The following is a 26248-nucleotide window of genomic DNA, read 5'->3' as shown; positions in this document are numbered from 1 at the left end:
AATCTTGTCCCGAGATTTAGGATCCGGTGGAAAGAAGGTGGGGTACTTAAGTGGGAGACGATCCTCCCTTTCCCAAGTGGCTTCCTTTTTAGAGTGGTGTGACCATTGAACCCTGAGAAACTTGATGTTATGGCGTCGAGTGGTACGCTCGGCTTGATCAAGGATACGAACGAGATATTCCCGATATGTGAGATTATTCCTGTAGATCAAGCGTTTCGTGGTCCACTCCATGGATAGGATCCGCGAAGCAACGCCTGAGTTGAGAAACGTGGAAGACATCGTGAACTCTGGAAAGATGCGGAGGTAGTTCCAATTGGTAGGCAACTTCTCCTTGTTTGGCAAGCATGCGAAAGGGTCCAATGTAACGAGGAGCCAATTTGCCTTTGATACCGAAACGATGGGTTCCCTTTAACGGAGTAACCCGAAGGTAGGCCTTCTCGCCAACTTCATAAGTCATGAGCTCATGTTTACGGTCATATTGGCTCTTTTGATGAGATTGGGCTGTTTTCAATTTCTCACGAATAACGCGAACCTGTTCTTCTGCTTCCTAAATCATATCTGGGCCAAAGAGTTGTCTTTCCCCGGTTTCTGACCAGTTAAGAGGTGTTCGACATTTTTGTTCATAGAGAACTTCGAAAGGAGCTTTGACCAAGCTAGCTTGATAACTATTGTTATAAGCGAACTCCGCAAATGGAAGGCATTTCTCCCAATCCATTCCGAATGAGATGACAGAAGATCGGAGCATATCCTCCAGAATTTGATTTACTCGCTCTACTTGACCACTTGATTGGGGGTGGAAGGTGGTGCTAAAAGAGAGACGAGTTCCCATAGCATTTTGGAAACTTTCCCAAAATCGAGAGGTGAAGAGACTCCCATGGTCTGAGTTAATTTCCAATGGGACACCATGAAGAGACACTATTCGGGAGATGTATAGGTCAGCTAGCTGGCTAGCGGTGATACTCTCATGAACAGGTAGGAAGTGGGCTACTTTGGAAAGACGATCGATCATGACAAAGATAGCATTATTCCCTCTCTTGGTCCTGGGAAACCCAGTAATGAAATCCATACTGATTTTATCCCATTTCCATTCAGGAATAGCCAAAGGTTGAAGGGTGCCAGCAGGCCGTTGATGCTCTACTTTAACACGACGAAAAACATCGCAGTTAGCAATGTATTGAGCAATTTCTCTCTTCATCATAGTGCACCAAAACCTTTGGCGTAGGTCTTGATACATCTTAGTACTACCGGGATGAATGGTGAGAGGGGATTCATGAGCTTCCTTAAGGATCAGTTGTCGTAGTTGTTGTTTCTTAGGAACCACCATGCGGTTCTCAAAGAAGACAACACCTTGATCGTTCACAGAGAAACACGTAGCAGCTCCGCTAGCAATGTTCTGCTTGATCCAAGATATTCCCTTGTCATATCGCTGGGCGGTTATGATTTGATCCATAAGGGTCGGTTTCACCACCAAGGTACATAGGAATCCTTGAGGAACAATGTGAAGGTTAAGCTTACGAAATTCCTCATGGAGAAGTGGTTGACCTTGTTGTAACATCAAGTTGTTACAATAAGATTTATGACTTAGCGCATCAGCCATGACATTGGCTTTGCCCGGGGTGTAATTCATCCCTAAGTCGTAATCCGAGATCAACTCGACCCAGCGTCTTTGCCTAAGATTCAAATCCGGTTGGGTGAAGATATATTTCAAACTTTGGTGATCAGTGAAGATCTCGCAACGATTACCGAGAAGGTAATGTCGCCAAGTTTTAAGTGCATGGACTACAGCTGCAAGCTCTAGATCATGTGTGGGATAGTTTTCCTCATGTGGGTGTAATTGCCGTGAAGCATAGGCAATTACCTGACGATCTTGCATGATTATGCAACATATTCCTTGTCGCGAGGCGTCGCAATAGATAATAAAGTCCTTGGAGAAATCTGGCGGTACCAGTACGGGAGCAGATGTCAGGCGTCTTTTCAGTTCCTGAAAGCTGAACTCGCACTATGGGGTCCACTCGAACTTTTAATCTTTCTTGAGGAGTTCAGTTGGAGGTTTAGCAACCATGGAGAAATTCTCGACGAAGCAGCGACAATAGCTCGCTAAGCCAAGGAAGCTCCGAACTTGCTTGACCGTCTCAGGTGGAGTCCAATCATGGACAGCTTGAACTCGCTCGGGATTGACATCAATACCCTTACCAAAGATTACATGACCTAGATAGGTCACTTCTGGCAACCAAAATTCACACTTAGAGAATTTGGCATAAAGGCGATGCTCTCGAAGTTTTCTCAATACCAGCCTTAGATGTTCGGCATGTTCTTCCTCACTCTTGGAGTAGATGAGTATATCATCGAGGTATACTGCGGCGAATTTATCCAAGTACTCCATGAAGACCGAGTTCATTAACCGAGAGAAGGTGGCTGGGGCATTGGTTAAACCGAAGGACATAATGGTGTACTCGTATTGGCCATAACGAGTAACAAAGGCCGTTTTGGGAATGTCCCCGTTTTTTATTTTGATTTGATGGTAACCCAACCTCAAATCCATCTTGGAAAAGACTGAGGATCCAGCGAGCTGGTCATATAGATTGTTGATCCTCAGAAGCGGATACATGTTCTTGATAGTGACCAGGTTGACAGGTCGGTAATCTACAGCCATCCGATCCGTTCCATCCTTCTTCTTGACGAAGAGGACGGGCAAGCCCAAGGTGAGTAACTAGGACGGATGAAACCCTTTTTCAAGGACTCATCGAGTTGGTTCTTAAGCTCGGCTAGTTCTAAGGGTGCCATCTTATAGGGTCTTCTAGAAATTGGGACGGTTCCTGGAACAAGATCTATCACGAACTCGACATCCCTGTCAGGTGGAACACCTGGCAGTTCTTCTGGAAAGACATCTGGGAAGTCTCGGACTACCGGAATATCTTCAAGGTCTGGAAGGGGGTTGGCATTTAGGGAGTAAAGCTGGCGCTTGGCCACTCGAGTTAAGACATTAACTGTCTTGCCCGATGGGTGAGTAAGTTGAAAAGTTCTAGTAGAGCAATCAATCTTAGCATAATGGGCTGACATCCAGTCCATACCCAAGATGATGTTTATGTCTGAGGACTTGAGAGCTATTAAAGATGCAAGGAAGACAAGTCTATGGACAAGAATTTCATTCCCATGGCTTACTCTAGAGGTCTGCCATCTAGAGCCATGGGTTTGAATTTCCATGGTAGTGGGCATGTCATAGAATGTCGTGTTATGCAATCGAGCATAGCTCTCAGATATGAATGAATGAGATGCTCCAGTATTGAAAAGAATAGATGCCAGATGGCAATTAACAAGGAGCGTACCAAGGACGATGTTAGGATCATCATGAGCCTCCTCAGCTGAGACATAGTTAACATGGCCACGTGTAGTGGTGGCTGGCTTGGCATAGAATGTCTTTCCCGCTGGCTTACCATGGCCAACGGACTTTCCAGACTGGTTGGGGTTGTTGTTCTGGGGACACTCTCGACTGTAGTGACCCGGCTCTCCACACTTGGAACATGTAACAACACTGGGGCATGGAGCAGCATTAGCAGTGGGGCCACCATAGGGCTTAGGCGGTGCAAACTGCTGGTTGGGGCGAGGCGCCTCAAAGGATGGCCTCGGAATGAACCTGGGTGGTAGCGCTGTGCTTGGAATCCACACCCGGTGCTTCTGAGATCCAGAGCCGGATGAAGAACCAAAATCACGGGAGTGCTTGCGTGAAGCGTCATAGTCAGTCTGGCCTGTCTCAGCATTGATAGCTTTATTGACCAACTTCTGGAAGGAGGTGCACTCGTTCAGACGAAGATCGGGGTGAAGCTCGGGGCTAAGTCCCTTGTGGAACCTCGCCTGCTTCTTAGCGTCGGTGGATACCTCTTCAGGAGCATAACGTGCCAGATTTCCAAACTCACGACTATAAGCATCCACAGTCAGTCTGCCTTGGGTGAAATTGCAGAACTCTTCCCTCTTACGATCCATGAGACCTTCTGGGATGTGATGCTCACGGAAAGCCTCACTGAATTCAGCCCAAGTAGTGATTTGGCCGACCGGGCGCATAGCCTCAAAGTTTTCCCACCAAAGGCTAGCAGGGCCTTCGAGGTGATAGGCAGCATAGGTAACCTTATCGGCTTCAGCTACGTTGGTAGAACGTAGCTTGTGGGTGATGCTGCGAAGCCAGTCATCCGCGTCGAGGGGCTCGACGGAATGATTAAACTTTGGTGGGTACAACTTGATAAAGTCATTGATTGACACCAAGTCGTTTTGCTGATGACGTGCAGTGTTCTGCTCAATCCGCTCCAGCAAGCGGTTAGTCTCACGCTTGTTTCTTTCTGCCTCCAGCATAACTTCGGCCAGAGAAGGCGCGTGAGGCAGATTTTCACCCCTAGCTGCACTGGCTTCCCCCTGCTCCGGGGCAGCAGGGTTGCTGCGGGTGTTGACCATCCTAGGAAAAACAAGACAATGGTTTAGACAAGGATGGCACAATCTTGGCAAGGAAGTGCAGAATGTAATGGATAACATGGAATGCTGATATGTTCATTGCACGACATGGTAATATAGAAACTGCCATATATATATACCATTGGTCATACACACCGTACATAGTTTAGTACAAGCCCAGGCTAGAGTACAACTACGGTGAAAGACATTACATCTCATCGGAGGCATTCCAAGCTCCTATACATTATTTTCTACACCTCCGGAGCGTGATACACACCAAGTCGTATCCCACGGTCACGCAGGACTGTGGATAATACAACTATTACAGTACTAGTGAAACTACTACTAGCTCAGACGGCTCCGTAGTAATCCTCATAAAAGTCACCACCAAAACCTGGAAGAGGAACATGATCATCTGGGAACAGATGGTCCTGTGGAGCTTGCTAACCATAGGGACTCGGATGTGGCCTTGGTCCCACAAACGGTGGCAGACGGGGGCCATGAGGAGGTGTGATGCCTCCTACATCACGCCACTCCATACAATCTGGCAATCCAGACTGCATAGGGTACAGGTCCCTCAGGTCCATGTATCCTGCCTGCACAGCAGGTGCAAACCGAGTCAAAGTGGCCCAGTGATCAGAACGAGAGTTGAAGAGCTCCATCCGCAAGGCCCGATTTTCGCGGTCCTTGTCCTCGAGCATCTCGGTAGTGGTGCGGAGTAGTGACTCATCATGTGTAGAGTCATAGTACAAAGCCTGATAATACCCCTGTGCTCCAGGGAGTGAGGCTGGCATGTAGCGGAAATCGGTGTTCTAAAGCAAGGCAATCCTGGCTCGAATGATAGTCATCATTGAGTAAGCTGCATCCTGCACAGACATCTCAATAGTAACCCCAAGCCCATAAGAGCAGTGGAGGGATTCAGTGGCTCCAGGATAAGAGGGATATATCCTGACGGTACAAAGGTACTGGTTCTGGTTGAAGTCTCGGAACTGCTCCTCGACGGTATATTCCGGATACCATCGGTAGCCTGTCTCGACCATCACTCGAACCAACATGGCCGTGTGACCGGGTACATCGAGGCACCGGGTCAGACGAACCACTTGGTTCTCGGAACGGGTGGCCATCTGAAAGCACAGAATAATGCGAAGGCATTAGAATTTCCTAAGAGAAATCGGACAACATAACGGCTGTAAATGCTCAGAAAAAGATTTGAGACGTTCACAATAGTTTGCAAAACCACTCAACAACATCATATCAAGGTTCTGGTTCAACTGACAACATACTAAAAGTAGTAGAAACTGTACTGAGGCTTGTAACAATAATCCTATAAGCTACTACGAATTAGTAACACGTGAACCTGATAGAGAGAAGAGAGCCTAGTCCTTAACCCACGTAGAATGAGAAGAGAATGACTCAGATCAGATGACATAAGGTAAAGGAGTAAAAAGAGACTTACGTTCCCTTCCACAATCAATTCCCCTACATATAACTAAAGCATTTCTAGACTCGACATCAACCAGTTTGGCTCAACGAACCTACATGCAGTCCAGCTCTGATGCCAACGCTGTCAGGACCCCGATTCCAAGTCGCATCGATCTAGCCGGTAACACCTCATATCACTTTGCGGCCTCACGCACGGTATCCCCACGGGTGTTGCCTTACCAAGGCCCGGGACCGTTTGCGCCTTTCGACTCACGTATATGATAGTGTCGCTAGCATCCATACGACAAAGAACCCGGGCCGACATGGCTAGTCGTGAACCCAAAGCGGCACAGATCTATGAGGACAGGCATACATGAATCACATCAAGCATGTCGGTCAACAGCGTGTGAATCCGGGCTGTAGCGCTGGGCTAACAGGACTCCGGGGAACCCGGGCTGTAGCAGGCTAGGCAGGACTCCGGATGTCACCACGTGACATTTCCCCGAAGGGACAGACATAGGAACGAAGTGAAACACATGCCGGCCAGTCAAGTGTCCTATGCAGTAGTGCTGGGCTAGCAGGACTCCGGTGAACCGGGCTGTAGCAGACTACTATGGCTCAAGGAGCACTAGACTACATTTCCCCATAAGAGAGGCTGCCAAGGATAAACAACTAGATTGTCGGATCCCACACATACCAAGCATTTCAATCATACACATAATATGCTCGATATGTGTAAATACAACATGGCATCACAACAAAACTCTACAACTCAAGTACTTTATTTAAAGGCTCCGGAGAGCCATACATAACATGTTCATACAGGTAGGGGTCACAAGACCCGACACTCAAGTCATACAAGCATACAAGCACATGCGGAAGCAAATAAGTCTGAGTACAGACACTAGAAAGAAAGAAGGCTTGTCGAAGCCTGTCTATCTACATAGGGCCCTCCATGGCCAGAATCACCACCTGGGTGGCAAGTTACTCATCGACGTCGAGGTCTACGTAAAACCCATCGGAGGGGGCGGTGTTGTCGTCTGAAAACAGTAATTAAAGCAACATGAGTACAAAGGTACTCAGCAAGTCTTACAACAGATCCTACTATACATGCTCATTCTCAAGAAGGTGGTGGAGTTATTGCAGCAAGCCAGCTTTGACTCTTGGCTAAGCTATCCTACGAGACACCACTGTAAAATAGTTTTCGCACACGAGTCCACTAATCACCAACACAATACTCCACCGGGGATCCTCCCTCGTCATCCTACGAGAGGGCCATCCTCGGTACTCACACTTATCTTGAGTCTTTTAGTAGTAACCATTAACTTGTCTATGAACTGTATAGGCAACCAAGTAGTCCTTTACCGCGGACGCGGCTATTCGAATAGATGATGTTAACCCTGCAGGGGTGTACTTCTTCATACACGCTCTCACCACTTATCGTCGTTTACACGACATGTACTCGGCAACCTTCAAGCGGAAGCCCAACGAGGGTGTCGACCACGGCCTACCTAAACACACAAGTCTCTAGTCCAGGTTTATCGCATATCCAGGTTCCATCCGTAGGGAGCCCGGCCGAGGTTTCCACATACGGCCCCGAATGATGTGTACAGGGTCCCGAGACACCAAACGAGCGCCCGGCATACCCGGCCACGGTGTATCTACCGCATCATAGCCCACCCCTAGGGTCAGCGATACGCAAGGCCGCCAACACATAACCTACAAACACCAGAAACTAGTTGCAACTCCTGGACAGAGTACTAGAGTGGTTAAGAAGCCGAGTTGGTCAATTAAGGATCCCAATGCATGGTAGTAACTGATTCTTAAATCACACATACAGATCTCAGTTCTTAGGGACGGCCTCAATGAAACAACCCACCATGTACTCCTACATGGCCTCTCATCGATACCTTTACCAAATCATGTTCAACACATCACTCACATTACCGACGTAATCATTTCACTCTAGCCCATCACGCAGATGAACCAGACCTGACACAACTCTAAGCATAGAAGGCATAGCAAGGTAGGAAACACATACATGGCTCAATCAACTCCTACACATGCTAGTGGGTTTCATCTAGTTACTGTGGCAATGACAGGTCATGCAGAGGATAAGGGTTCAACTACCGCAGCACACAACAGTTTGAAACGTTGTTGTCTTAATGCAGTAAATGAGAGCAGAAGCGAGAACATGTGATTGTATCGATATGATCAATGGGGTTGCTTGCCTGATGGAGTAGTAGTAGGGTACTTCCCTTCAGTTGGATACTCGGAAATATCCTCGGAGGCAGAACCTACCACAAAAGACACCACAAAACACAATCATCACATGGCAATATGCAACAATATGATGCATGCTATGACATGGCAATATGAGGTGTCCTGCCTAATGCAATGTGAAACAAGTTGGTTTGGGTCCATTTGAATCAATTAAGCCTTATAAGTGTATTAGCTTGTTTCACCTAAACAGCAAGGTTAAAGTGTTTTGTCATGCATGAAACCATTACAGATGGAAAGATTGAATTTTTCTGATCAAATTTCATGTATAAATCTTTGCATTTGGAGTTACAGATTAAAAGTTATGAATTTTTGAAGTTTGTAATATTTTCTGGAATTTCCTGTACAAGAATATTTCCAGTAATTGAGTTATTGCGTCAGCATTGCGTAAGGGTGATGTCAGCAGGTCAAAGGCGCCAGCCCAGGTCAAACCTGACCAGTGGGTCCCGTTTGTCAATGTAACAACTAACTAAAAGAGTTAGTTAGTGTTACGTTAGCACTAATCTAGGTTAGTTAGGGCCTAGGCCCACATGTCAGTGAGTCAACCCATTAACTAAAGTAATTAGCATTAACTAATCTAATTCTAAATTAAACAGGGGCATGGCCCACACGTCAGTGACCCTGGGGGGGTCAAACTTGGCCCACCCGAGGTCAAACCGGGTCAGCGGAGTCAAACTTGCCGGCATTTAGCCGCCGGCGACGCCAGACGCGGCAGGGCAGTGCGGGTTTTGCACTCCGACGACCAAATGGACGGCAGAGACCTCCTACGCATAGCTGGGAGCAAACCGCGTCGAGTGGTGGCAATGGTTGGGCTCAGGGTCGCCGGAAACGACGCCGGCGACGAGCGTTGCGGCTGCCGGAGTTCGGGCGAGGTCGAACTAGCCGCTAGGAGGCACGGCGAGGAGCGTGCGGGGGTGCTACGGGCTCCTGCAAGTGCGGTGAAGATGATGATGTGCTCAGTTGGGAGCCAACGTGGCTGTGGCCACGACGGTGACGTGCGGTGCCGGTGGCGGGTGCTACCGAGCTTGGTGTTGTCGCTGCCGTGCTCGAGAAGGAAAACGAAGAGGATGGGGAGGTGGCTGAGCTCACGGCGGTCACGTCGAAGCAGACGGCAAGGTCGGGGACGAGCTGGTGCTGCGGTGAAGGCGAAGGGGATCTCCGGCGGCCGGAGTTGGGGAAGACGGGGTCGGGGCGACTCCAGAGCGGGCGAGCGCTCGGGGCTCGGCCTGCTCGACGTAGTTGACGACGGCGGAGCTCGTAGACACGTTGACGCGGCACGGGGATGACGACGGACGTTGTTACGTCGGCGGTGCGGCGGCAGGGGCGTCGGCCATGGTGGGAGAGGGCGAGGGAGAGAGGCAGAGGAGTTAGCGAGGTGTCTGCGGGGTCGGGGCGGTGTAGTGGAGCTCGCCCAGGTGTCCAGGGGAGAGGGCGGCAAGCAGCTGACGTGCTGGCGAGCTCACGCACGCCGGCGTCACCTCCCTGCCTGCCTGGCGGGGACGAAGCAGCTGGCTGGCACGGGCCAACACAGTGCTGGGCCGCCAGGTGGGCCGGCTGGTGGCTTTGTCAGTTTAGTTTCCTTTCTCTCTCTTTTTTGTTTTCTATTTATTCTGTTTTGTGTTTTGAAATAGTAAAAATGCTATTCCATTTAGGAAAAACCTGAAAATATTCAGAGGCACATTTGAAAATATTCTCAACAGCCTAAAAATACTTTTAGGATTATTTGGGCATTTTAAGATATTTATAGGATTTAAATTGCCCAAATGCAGTTAGTAATGAATTATTCCAATGACCTTATGATGTCCTAGAAAAGTGTGCACCATTTTTGTCAAAGGTTTTAACCCAAAACAAAAAGGGTGGACTTTTTAGAAGGGCATTTCAGGTTCATTGAAAAAGTTTTTAGTAAACCCTAGTTGTTCCAGGGGGGTGCTGGGGGTTCTGTCATCCCCATTTTAGTTTTCTGGGAAAATAAACATGATGCAACACTCTAATGCATGAACTAGCTAGGGTGTGACAGCTTATCAAATACCGAGGGGTTGCAATAAACACTAGTAAAGTACACATCAATAACATGTATATCAAATATAGTATTGTTCACTTTGCCATCCTTCTTATCTGTCAAATACTTGGGGTAGTTCCGCTTCCAGTGACCAATCCCTTTGCAGTAGAAGCACTTAGTCTCAGGCTTAGGTCCAGACTTGGGCTTCTTCACTTGAGCAGCAACTTGCTTGCTGTTCTTCTTGAAGTTCCCTTTCTTTCCCTTTTCCCTTTTCTTGAAACTACTGGTCTTGTTAATCATCAACACTTGATGCTCTTTCTTGATTTCTACCTTCATCGATTTAATCATCATGAAAAGCTCGGGAATCGTCATCCCTTGCAAACTATAGTTCATCATGAAGTTCTACTAACTTGGTGATGGTGACTAGAGAATTCTGTCAATCACTATTTTATCTGAAGATTAACTCCCACTTGATTCAAGCGATTGTAGTACCCAGACAATCTGAGCACATGCTCACTGCTTGAGCTATTCTCCTCCATCTTTTAGCTATAGAACTTGTTGGAGACATCATATCTCTCAACTCGGGTATTTGCTTGAAATATTAACTTCAACTCCTAGAACATCTCATATGATCCATGATGTTCAAAACGTCTTTGAAGTCCCGATTCTAAGCTGTTAAGCATGGTGCACTAAACTATCAAGTAGTCATCATATTGAGCTAGCCAAACGTTCAGAACGTCTGCATCTGCTCCTGCAATAGGTCTGTCACCTAGCGGTGCATCAAGGACATAATTATTCTGTGCAGCAATCAGGATAATCCTCAAGTTACGGACCCAATCCGCATCATTGCTACTAACATCTTTCAATTTATTTTTCTCTAGGAACATATCAAAAATAAAGGGGGAGCTAAATCGCAAGCTATTGATCTACAACATAGATATGCAAATACTATCAGGACTAAGTTTATGATGAATTAAAGTTCAATTAATCATATTACTTAAGAACTCCCACTTAGATAGACATCCCTCTAGTCATCTAAATGCTCACGTGATCCAAATCAACTAAACCATGTCTAATCATCACGTGAGATGGAGTAGTTTTCAATGGTGAACATCACTATGTTGATCATATCTACTATATGATTCACGCTCGACCTTTTGGTCCCAGTGTTCTGAGGCCATATCTGCATATGCTAGGCTCGTCAAGTTTAACCTGAGTATTCTGCGTGTGCAAAACTAGCTTGCACGCGTTGTAGATGAACATAGATCTTATCACACCCGATCATCACGTGGTGTCTCGGCACGACGAACTTTGGCAACGGTGCATACTCAGGGAGAACACTTTTACCTTGAAATTTAGTGAGAGATCATCTTATAATGCTACCGTCAAACAAAGCAGAATAAGATGCATAAAGGATAAACATCACATGCAATCAATATAAATGATATGATATGGCCATCTTCATCTCGTGCTTGTGATCTCCATCTCGGAAGCACCGTCATGATCACCATCGTCACCGGCGCGACACCTTGATCTCCATCGTAGCATCGTTGTCATCTCGCCAACTATTACTTCTATGACTATCGCTACCGCTTAGTGATAAAGTAAAGCAATTACAAGGCAATTGCATTGCATACAATAAAGTGACAACCATATGGCTCCTGCCAGTTGCCGATAACTCGGTTACAAAACATGATCATCTCATACAACAAAATAGAGCATCACGTCCTGACCATATCACATCACAATATGCCCTACAAAAACAAGTTAGACATCCTCTACTTTGTTGTTGCAAGTTTTACGTGGCTGCTACGGGCTGAGCAAGAACCGTTCTTACCTACGCATCAAAACCACAACGATAGTTCGTCAAGTTAGTGTTGTTTTAACCTTCACATGGACCGGGCGTAGCCATACTTGGTTCAACTAAAGTTGGAGAAACTGACACCCGCCAGCCACCTATGTGCAAAGCACGTCGGTAGAACCAATCTCGCGTAAGCATACGCGTAATGTCGGTCCGGGCTGCTTCATCCAACAATACCGCCGAACCAAAGTATGACATGCTGGTAAACAGTATGACTTGTATCGCCCACAACTCACTTGTGTTCTACTCGTGTATATAACATCTATGCGTAAAACCTGGCTCTGATACCACTGTTGGGGAACGTAGTAATTTTAAAATTTTCCTACGAACACGCAAGATCATGGTGATGCATAGCAACGAGAGGGGATAGTATGTCTACGTACCCTCGTAGACCAAAAGCGGAAGCATTTATCAACGCGATTGATGTAGTCGTACACCTTCACGATCCGTCCCGATCAAGTACCGAACGTACGACACCTCCGCGTTCAGCACACGTTCAGCTCGATGACGTCCTCGCCTTCTTAATCCAGCAAGAGGGGCGAAGTAGTAGATGAGTTCCGGCAGCACGACGACGTGGTGACGGTGTTGGTGAAGAACAATCTTCGCAGGGCTTCACCTAAGCACTACAAAAACTATGACAGAAGATAAACTAGAAGGGACGGGGTTGCCGGCACACGGCTTGGTGTTTCTTGATGTGTCTTGGGTGCTAGCCCTACCCCTATATTTATATGTTGAGCCTTGGGGTCGAAACTTGGAGTAAAAGCCTCCACAAAGTCGGTTTCACCCGAAAGGCAAGAGTCCTTCTCGGACTCCACGGCCAGACGCCAGGGTTCCCGGTGTCTGGACCCAGACACCAGGGACCCGGGCGTCTGGCCCCTGGACTATGCAAAACTTCCTGTTTGCGCTTTCCAAAAACCTTGTGGGCTTTCCCTTTGGCCCAAATAAAGTGTTCTCGTACCCAAACATTTCGGGAAACATCCGGAACCCCTTCCGGAGACCAAACACCATTATCCCATATATAAAACTTTATCTCCGGACCATTCCGAAGTTCTTCGTCATATCCGTGATCATATCCGGAACTCCGAACAACATTCGGTTACCAACATACATAACTCATAAATACTGTATCGTCAACGAACGTTAAGTGTGCAGACCCTACGGGTTCGAGAACTATGTAGACATGACCGAGAAACTTCTCTGGTCAATAACCAATAGCAGAACCTGGATGCCCATATTGGCTCCTACATATTCTACGAAGATCTTTATCGGTCGATCGCATAACAATATACGTTGTTCCCTTTGTCATCGGTATGTTACTTGCTCGAGATTCGATCGTCGGTATCTCAATACCTACTTCAATCTTGTTACCGGCAAGTCTCTTTACTCGTTCCGTAATAAATCATCCCGCAACTAACTCATTAGTTACAATGCTTGCAAGGCTTATAGTGATGTGCACTACCGAGTGGGCCCAGAGATACCTCTCAGACAATCGGAGTGACAAATCCTAATCTCGAAATACGCCAACTCAACAAGTACCTTCGGAGACACCTGTAGAGCACCTTTATAATCACCCAGTTACGTTGTGATGTTTGGTAGCACACAAAGTGTTTCTTCGGTATTCGGGAGTTGCATAATCTCATAGTCATAGGAACATGCATAAGTCATGAAGAAAGCAATAGCAACAAACTAAACGATCATCATGCTAAGCTGACGGAATGGGTCAAGTCAATCACATCATTCTCCTAATGATGTGATCCCATTAATCAAATGACAACTCATGTCTATGGCTAGGAAACATAACCATCTTTGATCGACGAGTTAGTCAAGTAGAGGCATACTAGTGACACTCTATTTGTCTATGTATTCACACATGTATCAAGTTTCCAGTTAATACAATTCTAGTATGAATATTAAACATTTATCATGAAATAAGGAAATAAATAATAACTTTATTATTGCCTCTAGGGCATATTTCCTTCAAAGCTGCTTAGAAAATTCTAGAACTGAAGGCTTCTGGGTTCTCTAGTATTCTCCATGCTTGCCTAGCTAGAAGAGTCATATTAAAAAAATTGAAGTCTCGAACCCCTAGGACTCCCATGTGTTTTTACATGCTCATAGTGTCCGAGGACACCCAATATGGTTTGATATGTCCCCTCTTAGAGCATCTCCAGCCGCGCCCCCAATAAGGCCCCACAGGTGATATTTCGGTCGCCGGCGTCGAAAAATCGATCCAGTCGCGTCCCCAAAGGCCCTTTTTTCGCTAGCTCAGGCCCAAATTGGCGTCGGCGGACCCAGGCTGAACCCGACGTGCTGGGGGCGCTTGGGGACGCTGGTCGAATCGTTTTTAGCGCGAAAGTCGGCGGGCCCTCCTTGGCAGCGACTCGGCTCTTCTCGCCGCTTCGTCGTCCTCATCGCCTCGGTTCCCTCGGCGAATCAATGCCAAACTGCCGCGCGCTGTCGCGCCGGTCAGCCTCCTCCATTGACGCCTCACGGGCGGTGCAGTGAAGACCGGACCACGCGTGTCCCTCGCCCGCCACGCGTAACATGGAGGCACGCGTACGCGCGGCGCCTCCGCCTATATAAGCCGCCCCCAGCGCGCCGATGACGCATAGACTCTCCACCGCCGACGCCCCGTCCTTCCTCTCCTATCGCCGTTCCAGTTCAACCATGGCCGAGCGCTTCCCAGGCGACAGCGCGGCGGCGAGCGGCTTCGATCGCCGCCACCTCCACGAGGACGAAGCTCGGCTCCTCTATGAAGCCGAGTACCCGGTCCCACCGAACATGCGGGTGCCTGGGGCGTGGAGGATCAGCGCCGGGAGGGTCCCGGTGCCCCCACCGCCCACCGGAGCGGCGCGGCGTGCGGAGATCACCCATATCCGCGCCTCTCTGCCGCAGGCGGTGAGGGAAGGCCCACGGTACGTCCCCGAAAGCCCGTTGTGGGAGCCCTACTTCCGCCGCCGCCACGTCGAGCAGCTCGAGGCCACCAACGGCGTCGTGCCCTCCGGGAGGCTCAACTCCGAAGGCCGCCACCGATGGTGGGGTGTGCCCGGCCGCACGCTGGAGGCCATCCTCGAGTACATCGAGGGCGGCAACACGCCCAGGCTGGAGTACCCCGCCCCCCATCCTTCTCCCGCCGGCGTGGGAGCTCGTGGACGCTGAGGCGCATGGACCTGGGGGCGTCCTCCTCCTCGTTCGGCCGCTCGACCGGCTCTCCCTGCCTCCGCCCCGTTAAGCTGGAGCCCCAGGACACGCCGGTCAGCCACCGCACCCGCAGCTCCGGCGTCCGCATCGCCGACTCCTCTCCCACCTCTGGCCGCCTCGTCCTCGTCAGGCCGAAGGCGGAGCCTGGACTCCCCGCGGATTACGAGGCCATAGTCCGGCGCAGCTTCTTCGACGAGGAGGCCCTAAAGTGGGCGCGGGACGATTACCTCCGCGACGAGATGGTCCGGCAGCGCCGAGCCCTGGAGGAGACAGCCGCCCGCAAGCGTGGGCGCGAGGACGAGCATGGTGTGGTGATACTCGACAGCGACGAGGACAAGGACGTCCCCGGACCGTCCAACCCACCGCGCCAACCTGGGGAGGGGTGCGGCAGGGACGGCGGCCGCGGAGGAGGCGTCGGCGACGACGACGGCGGCGGCGGCGACTACACGCAATTCTACAGGCTCCTCGGCATGTAGAGCTTCAAGGGCGGCGGGCGGCGAGGGCGACGGCAGGCCGCTGCGAGTAGCATTTTTTTTTTGTAAAATATTTTAAATATGTATGAACTCGCCGAAGTTTGGATAAATTTGCGTCTACTTTGTGGTTTTCAAATAAATCGTGCGCGCCGCGACTGTGGGGGGGGGGCATCACGCCCCCAACACGCGGTTTTCGCCGATGCGACTCCAGGGGGCGATTTTTAGCGCCTCCTGGGAGGCCAACGGCTGGAGATGCTCTTATACCCACCAAAATGCCTTAATCATTGAAGTCAGATGTTCACATAGACCTCTTGGTCTTTTAAAACATGACATAATGAATACTGGGATGGCTTGTGCAAGTGATTTGATCAAGACCTTCTTCCCTGTAGCGGACATATTTTCTCCATCTACACTTGTTAGCGATCGATCGATCGCTAACATTGCGGGCGTAGGGTGGGCCAGCCCATTACCTTTGCTAGGCCTTGTAGCTTAGCGTTGGTACGATCTGTGGTTTTTTCTTCCCATTTCTTTTCTTTTTTCCCGCAGCATAAAAACCCCCAAAATTTTAAAAAAAAGCCGCACAAAGTCTGAAAAATGTTTAATAATTCAAGTAGTACTTACCAATTTGAAGAAATGATCATGGATTTAAAAATTGTTTGTTAGTTTCAAAAAAATTCAACAATTCAAAAAATGTTTGCTAAATTCTAAAAGTCTTCATGAGTTTGGAAATTTTGGCGTGGATTTTTAAAAAATAGTTAATTTTAAAATGATCATGAATTCGAAAAACAATCATGGATTTGGAAATGTTCATGAATTAAAAAATTTACTCCCTCCGATCCAAATTAATTGACGCTGATTTTGCAAAACTGTTACTAAGAAGTTTAAATATATTTCTTTGTAAAAAAGAACATAAAAAAAACAGATTTCCCCTACAAAAACTTAGAAAACAGATGTGTTTCCATGTTGCCGTTGCCATATGCGCTGGCCAGCGAGGCGGCCATGCATTGCATAGCGCACATGATCCAAGTCGTGTTGCTATTTCTGGCGCCATGGCGGTTTTGGCGGGCGCAAACAGCAGGTCAGGAGCCTCCGCCTCCGCCCTTCCGCCATTACCCAGCTCCCCAACAACGTGGCGCAGCAGATAGAGAAAGAGGGGCAAAGGGGGGGATCGAGAAGGACGATTATCGCGGATGGCCGGCACGATGTGACTTCTTCTGGTCAAATCTGAGGGAGCTAGCAAGCAAAGGCTCGCCACGGAGCTCGCTCGACCGCCCGGTCTCCGCCCCGTCAAGGTTCCGCCCCGTCGAATCGGATCCGCGTCCGAGCTGATCGACCGGGATAAAACGCCTGTACGCGTTGTCACCGCCCGGAAGGGCATGGCGTTGGCCGCCGCCGCGTCGTCGGTCGGCGTCGCCTCCGTCGCTCTGCTCTTGATCCTCGTCGCCAATACCTCGGCTTCGGATGCTAGTTTGGAAGGGAGGCGCGCCTTGCCAGGTTTGCCCCGCTGTTCATCTCCCTCTTGCTTCGCTCGGCGAGGGCGAGCGTCGCCAATATATCGTCTCTGCATGCATGCCCTAATTGTTCGGCCTCGCGTGTGCACGGCTGCCAATTCGTCAAGCTTAATTGATCAATCTGTGTTCTTCTAATTAATTCGATTTGGTTTGGTTTGTGCAGGTCGCGAGATTCACCTTGAGCCAATTGTCACTGCAGAAAATGCACTGGTGCCGGTGGGCTCATCGCCATGGAGGAGATCGGCGGAGGAGACACCACCGTCGCCGGCGAACAACTCGCTCGTGCTGGCGGCGAAGAGGACCCGCCGGAACGACCCCAGCGCGAACAACACAGTGTACGGCGGCGGGTGGAACATCAGCGAGATGCATTACTGGGCTGTACGCACGGAAAACCACCCCACATTTCCGCATTTCGTCCATGTGGCGCTTCTCATCGTGCGTGTTGTGTTGCATTTCCACGCGCGCCTGCAGTCCGTGGGCTACACCGGCGTCCCGCTCTTCTTTCTCGCCCTCGTCTGGTTCGTCGGCTTCGGGGTCGTCATGCTCGTCATCTCCTGCTGCTGGTGCTGCTGCTGCTTCTGCCGGGACCGGAGCGACGACTATTCGCCCGCCTCCTTCAACGCCTCCCTCGTCCTCCTCGTCATCCTCACCATCGCCACCATGTAATCCGTCCGTCCGGTCACCGGTTCAGTATATATCCCTGTGATCGAATGCTAATGATCGCCGTGTAATCAACTAATCATCTGTCTGGTGATTGTTTGATTTCAGCGTGGGGTGTCTGCTGCTGAACATCGGGCAGATGGCGTTCCACACCAGCACGATCGACACGGTGGACTACGTGGTGGGGCAGGGCAACCTGACGGTGGACAACCTGAGGAACTTCGCGGGGAGCCTGGCCGCCGCCAAGAACATCGGGGTGGACCAGATCTTCCTCCCTGTCGAGGTCCAGCGCAAGATCGACGTCGTCGAGGAGAAGCTCAACTCCTCCGCCAACGAGTTCTCGGCCCGCATCGTGCTCAACTCCGACAAGATCAAGAACGTGGTAGACCTGATGTGAGCATGCATTGCATTTCTCTTCTGAATTTCGTCCCCCGCGCGTACGTCTAGCCGCCCGAAACTGAATTTTTTTCTTTCTGCTTCTTGTAGGCAGGTAGCCCTGATGGATGTTGGAAGTATCATGCTTGTCCTTGCCATACTCGGACTCAGTAAGCATCAACATACCATCTTGTTGTGGTTTACTTGCTACACATACTGAATTACTTGCTGTTCTTGACGCCAAATTTGCAGTATTCTCCGTGTTGGGGCTGCAGTGTTTTGTCTCCCTGTAAGTGCAGTTCCGTTCAATCAAACTCTGTCCATGCTAGCTGCGTGTTTTCTCCACCAAACTCCGGTGTGAATGATGTGATATGATCGTATCTGCATGCGGTGCAGGCTGGTGATCGCCGGATGGGTACTCGTCACCTTCACCCTCATGATGGCCGGCGGCTTCGTCCTCCTGCACAAGTAAGCAAACCAAAGTTTCTGGACGTGTTGAGGTTCAGGCACTCACCGACGGAGACATGCATGTGTACGTGCAGCGTGGTGGGGGACACGTGCGTCGCCATGGACGAGTGGGTGACGCACCCACAGGACCACACGGCGCTGGACGACATCCTCCCCTGCGTGGACGTGGGGACGGCGAACGAGTCCATGCACCGGAGCGAGGAGGTGACGGCGCAGCTGGTGGCGCTCGTCAACAACGTCATCGTCAACATCTCCAACCGGGACTTCCCGCCGGGGCTGCAGCCGCTCTACTTCAACCAGTCGGGGCCCAAGATGCCGGTGCTCTGCAACCCCGTCAAGCCGGACATGAGCCCCCGCGAGTGCGCCTCCGGCGAGGTCGACTTCAAGACGGCGCCGGGGGAGTGGAAGCGGTTCCAGTGCCAGGCCAAGGGCCCCGTCGGGAAGGAGGTGTGCACGACGGTGGGGCGGGTCACGCCGGCGGCCTACAACCAGATGACGGCGGCGGCGAGCATCAGCATGGGGCTGTACGAGTACGGGCCGTTCCTGATGAACCTCCAGGACTGCACCTTCGTCCGGGAGACCTTCACCTCCATCAGCGTCAACAACTGCCCCGGCCTCCGGTATTTCAGCAAGACCGTCTACCACGGCCTCATCCTCGTATCCGCCTCCGTCATGGTCTCCATCGTCTGCTGGATGGTGCACACCAGGCAGCGCAGCCTTCGCGGCAAGCAGGAGTGATTGTGATCCGACGACGGCCCCCGATCGAGCGGAGGTGGCACCGAATCCTCGTCGGATCGATATTCTCCTAACCGTACGCCTGGCCGCTGCTACGTACGTGCACGACGACTCATCGATCTGATTGCAGCTGTGTACATATATGGATCGTGTATGATGGAAAATTGAAGTATGGTTGCTTTCGCGAATACCCAAAGCTTACGTATCTTTTCATTATCACAAGGAAAAACAGAGTGAAACCAAGTGTTGTGATGATGTGATCTTTTTCAGCACCACGATCCGACTAGCGATACATTATCAGTCGGTATAAAGGCTGCTAACAGTGATGGATATGATAAGTTTGTGTATATTTAGGGTGAAAACCCACGATCTTTCCTTTCCGACTAATCAGTCAACGTCAGCATGCAAACATTGTGCATTTGCTAAAGGTGAACACGTCAACATTGACACAAAGTATAATGACCCCTTCTTAAAGCTTTTGTCTAGAAGTAGATTGTTATTCGTTTAATTAGGTCACGTTTAAAAGACAATCTTCTTCTGTAAACCTATTGGATGCCAGGTTTTGTTTGACACCATTAAATAATAAATACATTCCATTTTACTCCCAATTTTGATATTCTTATGCTCATTTTTTTTGGATATTCTTAGAGCCTGTTTGGAATCTCTGCACTCTACCAAATCCGCTCCAGTATTCCTGACTCCACAGAGTTCGTGGAGTTCAGTTTCAGCCACTCTTGAAAAATGAACTGAAGGCTGTTCCACTCCGCTCTTTTAACTCCGCAGAGCTCGTAGAGTTCGGCGCTGCTCCCTCCGCTCCGTCCGCTCCGGGAGCTCACTTGAAGAGCGGAGTGGATCCGAACAGGGTCTTAAGAGAGATTATTGGGTCTCACTTTGGGCTCTGGCTAAAGCTTTTCTGAGTCAAGATGCAGACGAATAGCGCCCAGCCCACGGAATGCGGTGCTGCCATGATAAGCATATACCGTGCTCGATATGGCCGGAAGGCAAGTTCATCAAGACCGTAAAAAACTGCCAAGAGGAGTGATTTTACATGGCCGATGTTCCCTTGGGTAACCGAGAAGGCATCCCCACCCTTTCTTCGCTGCCCCCTCCCCCAGAACGACTCCATTCCTGGATCCTCAAGAACAATGCTTCAGAGGATGCTGAGGAGCTGCCCAGGCATATGGAAAGGGTGCAACATTTTTTCACTTCCGGCCGATCAGAGCGGCACGCAGGCAGGCAATATCATCAAGAGCTTGGGTCGTTGTCAGCATACATAAAACGGACGTCCCCCCCCCCCTCAACTTAGTCGAACCCATCAATCCCTATTTCCCATCTCTATAGTCCGGCGCGGTGGCGGGGATCCCATCTCACGCTACTTTAGCAACCTCCTCGTCAATAGCACCCCCAAGCGCGCCAATCCGTTGGACACACAACAACATGACGAGGTTGGCGACAAGGTGTTGTCACTTGAGATATTTCATTATTGCTCGCTAGTTGATTATGTCATTAATATGAGTTAATATAATTTTTAAGAGTTATTGTTGACATGGTTAGTTATAATCTTTGACCTGGTTTGCAGATGGATAAATAAAACACCTAGAGACCCTAAATTCAAGACAACACAAAAACAAGACTCTAAGTAGGAAAAATATAAAAAATGATCATAAATTAGGTGGACAAAATGTGATAATTCGAAGAAGAAGAAAATTACTTGAACAAAGCAACGGAAAACACAAAATATTTTTGAAACACATCTTGAGTGCATGTTTTCACTGGAACCATTTGACTTGGAACCGGTCCCAAAAAATTAGCGGTGCCAAAGACAATGAACCGAAACACAAACATGAATTTAGGACCGACTAGGACTATCTAGTGAGTTTCCCATAAGCTTACATTGACATAATTTGGAAATTTCTACCAAGATACTTCTTAGAATTGTATGATCTAGAACGTTGTACCAAGATACTTCTTAATTGTATGATCTAGAACATTTTACCATGATACTTAAGAATACCGCGATGAAGGCATACCCGTCTAAACACACCATACCTATCTAAGTGCTAAACATTAACATACAACACACAGAATAATGTGAGCTTATCTTTTATAATTTGCAATGTATTAAGGAAGAATTTTGTTTGACAAAGGTTATCTCAAATGGCATGCACTACAAACTAAAATTCTCTTTCTTACATCGTGGTTTCTTTATTTAACTAAGTACTCCCTTTTAAACTAATATAAGACCGTTCAGTGACCTAAATGGTCTTACATTAGTTTACTAAACGGTCTTATATTAGTTACAGAGAGAGCATTATCTAAAAGTCTCAAATTAGAATCACAAAAAACAATAATGACTTTCTATCTCACTTAGCCTTTTAAAACCAAGTGTGGCGAACTCAAACCGCAATCTAATCTCATGTCAAATGTTAATGTGGCGAAGAGTTCTAAAAAATGAATCAGTTTGCGAGGACAAGATAGGAGACATGTGGTTTTAGTGTTTTACAACTTAAAAACTTTAGTTTGGCTGGACAATGTAGAAAAGATATGGTTTTGGTGTTTTACAACTTAAAAACACTAGTAACCAAAAATTGTACAACAAACCCGCGTTGAAACCTGCAGATAGTAGAACAATATAAAAAAATGCAAATCAAACCATCTATAGGATTACATAATTATATTATTAAGATCACTTGTGTCTTTTTTATCTAAACATGTACCAATAACTAAGCCCTACAACTATGTTAAGCGTATATATAAGTGATACATTCATATAACATTTTTTATTATCTTAGTTGACAAGCCGAGTCTCAAGACACAATTGGTGTCACCCTAGGGAGAGGACCATTGGTTGACGCAAACCCCCAGCACAGATGGCCCATTGTAGTCATGGTGTTCCTACTGTTAGTGTCGTTTTGGCACAATACCTTGCCTATTTTGCACCATCGATGCCCTTCTCGACAACAAAAATCCGCACCACCTTGAAACCCCTAAAGTTTTGTTCCCCTCCATCCCACCCTCACAGACATACCTCAAAGTCTTGGATCATGACTATTCCATTAAGGCCACCATGCTTTGTTCGCACTGATGGCTTCCCCTTGTTTCAACTTCTCTTGTGCCTCCTCTATGTAGCAATGAAGAATCAACTATAATGAGAGGCGCGCGACAGACACATGCATAGAAAACGTGCTTGACTAACGACCTCCTCATTGTCTATACTGACTACAATAACAAAGTGTTGTCAGAAATGATGGGGCCAAGTGCATCTCCAATAGATTAGTTAAACTCATTTGCTATCCTCAAAAACAGAAAATATTCCCAAAAATGTGCTCCAACAGATGACCTAAATGGTTTACTATCCCAATAAAATTAGGTAAAGCATTAAATATATGTCTTCTCTCCAAATAACAAACCATTGCATCAATGCAAACTCTTCTCTATACCAACATGGACCAATCCTTTAGGGCCACTTTCCCTTCTTGTCACGTGTCTCATCCTCCTCTTGGGCATCGCGAGCCCTTGCAAGTTTCTTGTCCTATCTTCTTGACAAGCCTCAATCTCTTTGTGTGCCCTCTCTTCCTCACGCTTCTTGCGCTCGTTCTTCTCCTTCTCACGGCGCTCCCGCTCCAATCCCTGTGCAAAGGACTCCTCGAACAGGCACTGCCTCCGGAAGCAATCTCGACGTTGGTCCTCTTGGACATCTTTTGGTACCTCGTGATCTATATCCAAGTGAAGTACTTGCAAAGTGGAGGAGGCGACTACATAAAAATCATGTTTGTGTTAGTAATATGAGTTCAAACATATTTACATTTTTTGTATGTACGTCTAACATACCGGTGGTAGGTCATATGTGTTAGTTGGCCGAGCACGATCATGTGCATAGTTGGGACACACGAAAAACCTTCTACCTTCTGTCCATGACTTTTTGCGGTCAGTGGACACCTTCACCTTGCAAACATCACCACACCAACATGGTGGTTTGGGCACATCCTTCTCCTTGTCCAACCTGGCCTCACTCCACGTCTTCGGCATGTCCTCTCGGTCCACGCATGATGGCCTCGTCCTGGAACCGGATGAAGCCATGCCTACAAGAGGAAAAATTGTTGGCAAAATACATGAACAAAGTAAACAAGAAATAGTAGGAAGTATATGCACAAATAATATACCATTATTATTATATCAACCATCTAGATTATGCAAATAACCGAAGGCCGATCCATTATCAACCATTCCTCTACGACGACCACCACCTCTAGCACTTGTGCTTCCTGTACGACCACGACCATCACCTCTAGCACTTGTGCTTCCTCTACGACAACCACCACCACCTCTAGCACTTGTGCTTCCTCTACAGCCACCACCACCACCTCTACTAGTTGTGCTTCCTGTACGGCCACCACCATCACCTCTTCCACCTCCTTCACCACCGGAGCCACCTCCACGACTTGTCTTTCCTCTACGGCTAGTGCTAGGAATGCCCCCCTTTGAAGTTTTTCTTTTCTTGCATGTCCACTACTAGAAAAAGGGCTATAGATGGGATTGATACTAATGGCGCACCAGACAAGCGGTGCGCCATTAATATATACTAATGGCGCACCACCTACTGATACGCCATTATAGTTGAAACTACTAATGGCGCACCCGGCACCGGGTGCGCCATTAGTATCAAAAAAAAAATTGACTAGCGCGCCTGTCCAAACATAGTAATGGCGCATCCAGACACAGTGCGCCATTACTAGTTGTAACTAGTAATGGCGCACCTGCCGGAAAGTGCGCCACTAATGTTGTTTTTTTATTATATTTTTATTCCCTTTTTTGCAAAACTACTAATGGCGCACTATTCCACCGTGCGCCATTACTAGTTTAAACTAGTAATGGCGCACTGTGGGACAGTGCGCCATTAGTATTTTTTTTGCAAAACTACTAATGGCGCACCACCAGGAGGTGCGCCATTAGTAACATGGATTACTAATGGCGCATTTAGGGTTGGTGCGCCATTAGTAAGTGGGCAGCAACAAGATATTTTGGACAACCTCTCCTACCCACACTCACTTTCTCCTCACTTCATTCTCTCCACCTCCTCCTTGTCTCGGGTGCCTCCTCTTTTTCACCTCATTTCCACCATAGATTCATTCAATTTAAGTGGTTAAATTACCTTGTTTTGATAGGTAAGTAAGGGGGAAGCTATATTTATGTTGTTCTCCCTACAACAATGTGCACATGCACTTTTTATGGCCTAGCTAGATCTATGTATGTTCGTGGTGTTGCATATGTTTGTGGTGTTGCATATGTGTTTGTGTTTGGAGGTGTACCGGTATTTGAAATTCGATAGTTGCCAATATTTTGCCAGAATGTTGATTCATTTCCGTTTCGGCGAGAATTTTGGCATTAAGCATTCTTTTTGGTCCTATTTTTAGGGAAAGTCATGCCAAATTTTTTCTTGGTTCTAAAATATCGTTTTGCTCTACCCCGCAGGCGACCATGGTCCGCATGATGACCGAAGGCGTCGTGAATAGGTTTTTGAGGTCCGCGAAGGCCGAGATGCTTCAAAAGAACAAGAAGGAGATAAGATGTCCGTGTCGAAGATGCAAGCTGAAGAGCCTTATTGCGGACCCGGAATCCGGGCAGGTGCGGGACCACCTGCTCTTGCGTGGTTTCATGGATGGCTATCGGTATTCACATTATGAATATGTGTAGCATCACGTTCGAGATTCATAAGGAATAAACCATTCACCATAGGAGCATGACCATAAAACATATCTCTCATAAAAATGGAACAACCATTATTCTCAGATTTAAAAGAGTAGCCATCTCGAATTAAACGAGATCCCGATACAATGTTCATGCTCAAAGCTGGCACTAAATAACAATTATTAAGGTTTAAAACTAATCCCGAAGGGAGATGCAGAGGCAGCGTGCCGACGGCGATCACATTGACCTTGGAACCATTCCCGACGCGCATCGTCACCTCGTCCTTTGCCAGTTTCCGTTTATTCCGCAGCCCCTGCTTTGAGTTACAAATGTGAGCAACTGCACCGGTATCAAATACCCAGGAGCCACTACGGGCACTAGTAAGGTACACATCAATTACATGTATATCACATATACCTTTTGTTTTGCCGGCCTTCTTATCCGCTAAGTACTTAGGGCAGTTCCGCTTCCAGTGACCGCTTCCCTTGCAATAAAAGCACTCAGTCTCGGGCTTGGGTCCATTCTTTGGCTTCTTCCCAGCAGCTTGCTTGCCGGGCGCGGCAACCTCCTTGCCGTCCTTCTTGAAGTTCTTTTTACCCTTGCCTTTCTTGAACTTAGTGGTTTTATTGACCATCAACACTTGATGTTCCTTCCTGACTTCTACCTCTGCTGATTTCAGCATAGCAAATACTTCAGGAATGGTCTTTTCCATCCCCTGCATATTGAAGTTCATCACAAAGCTCTTGTAGCTTGGTGGAAGCGACTGGAGGATTCTGTCAATGACCGCATCATCCGGGAGATTAACTCCCAGCTGAGTCAAGCGGTTATGCAACCCAGACATAGTGAGTATGTGCTCACTGACAGAACTGTTTTCCTCCATCTTACAGCTGAAGAATTTGTCGGAGACTTCATATCTCTCGACCCGGGCATGAGCTTGGAAAACCATTTTCAGCTCTTCGAACATCTCATATGCTCCATGTCTCTCAAAACGTTTTTGGAGCCCCAGCTCTAGGCTGTAAAGCATGCCGCACTGAACGAGGGAGTAGTCATCGGAACGTGCCTGCCAAGCGTTCATAACGTCTTGTTCTGCAGGGAGAACGGGTGCGTCACCAAGCGGAGCTTGTAGGACATAATC

At 48.2% G+C, this 26248-nt stretch overlaps 1 protein-coding gene across 1 annotated transcript; it reads left to right on the top strand.

The window, feature by feature from the left end:
* Nucleotides 1–16764: 16764 nt before the first annotated feature.
* Nucleotides 16765–19694, top strand: LOC123186383 (uncharacterized). The gene is made up of 8 exons (XM_044598161.1): nt 16765–17170; nt 17351–17565; nt 17659–17849; nt 17956–18240; nt 18334–18392; nt 18475–18511; nt 18619–18690; nt 18765–19694. The coding sequence occupies exons 1-8, from the start codon at nt 17053–17055 to the stop codon at nt 19426–19428; spliced, it is 1641 nt and encodes a 546-aa protein (XP_044454096.1). The 5' UTR covers nt 16765–17052; the 3' UTR covers nt 19429–19694.
* Nucleotides 19695–26248: the final 6554 nt, after the last annotated feature.

This window comes from Triticum aestivum, chromosome 2A (genome assembly GCF_018294505.1).
Source record: "Triticum aestivum cultivar Chinese Spring chromosome 2A, IWGSC CS RefSeq v2.1, whole genome shotgun sequence".
NCBI classification, from domain to species: Eukaryota; Viridiplantae; Streptophyta; class Magnoliopsida; order Poales; family Poaceae; genus Triticum; species Triticum aestivum.
The sequence above is the reverse complement of the archived record's forward strand: the minus strand, read 5'-3'. Positions and strand labels throughout refer to the sequence as shown.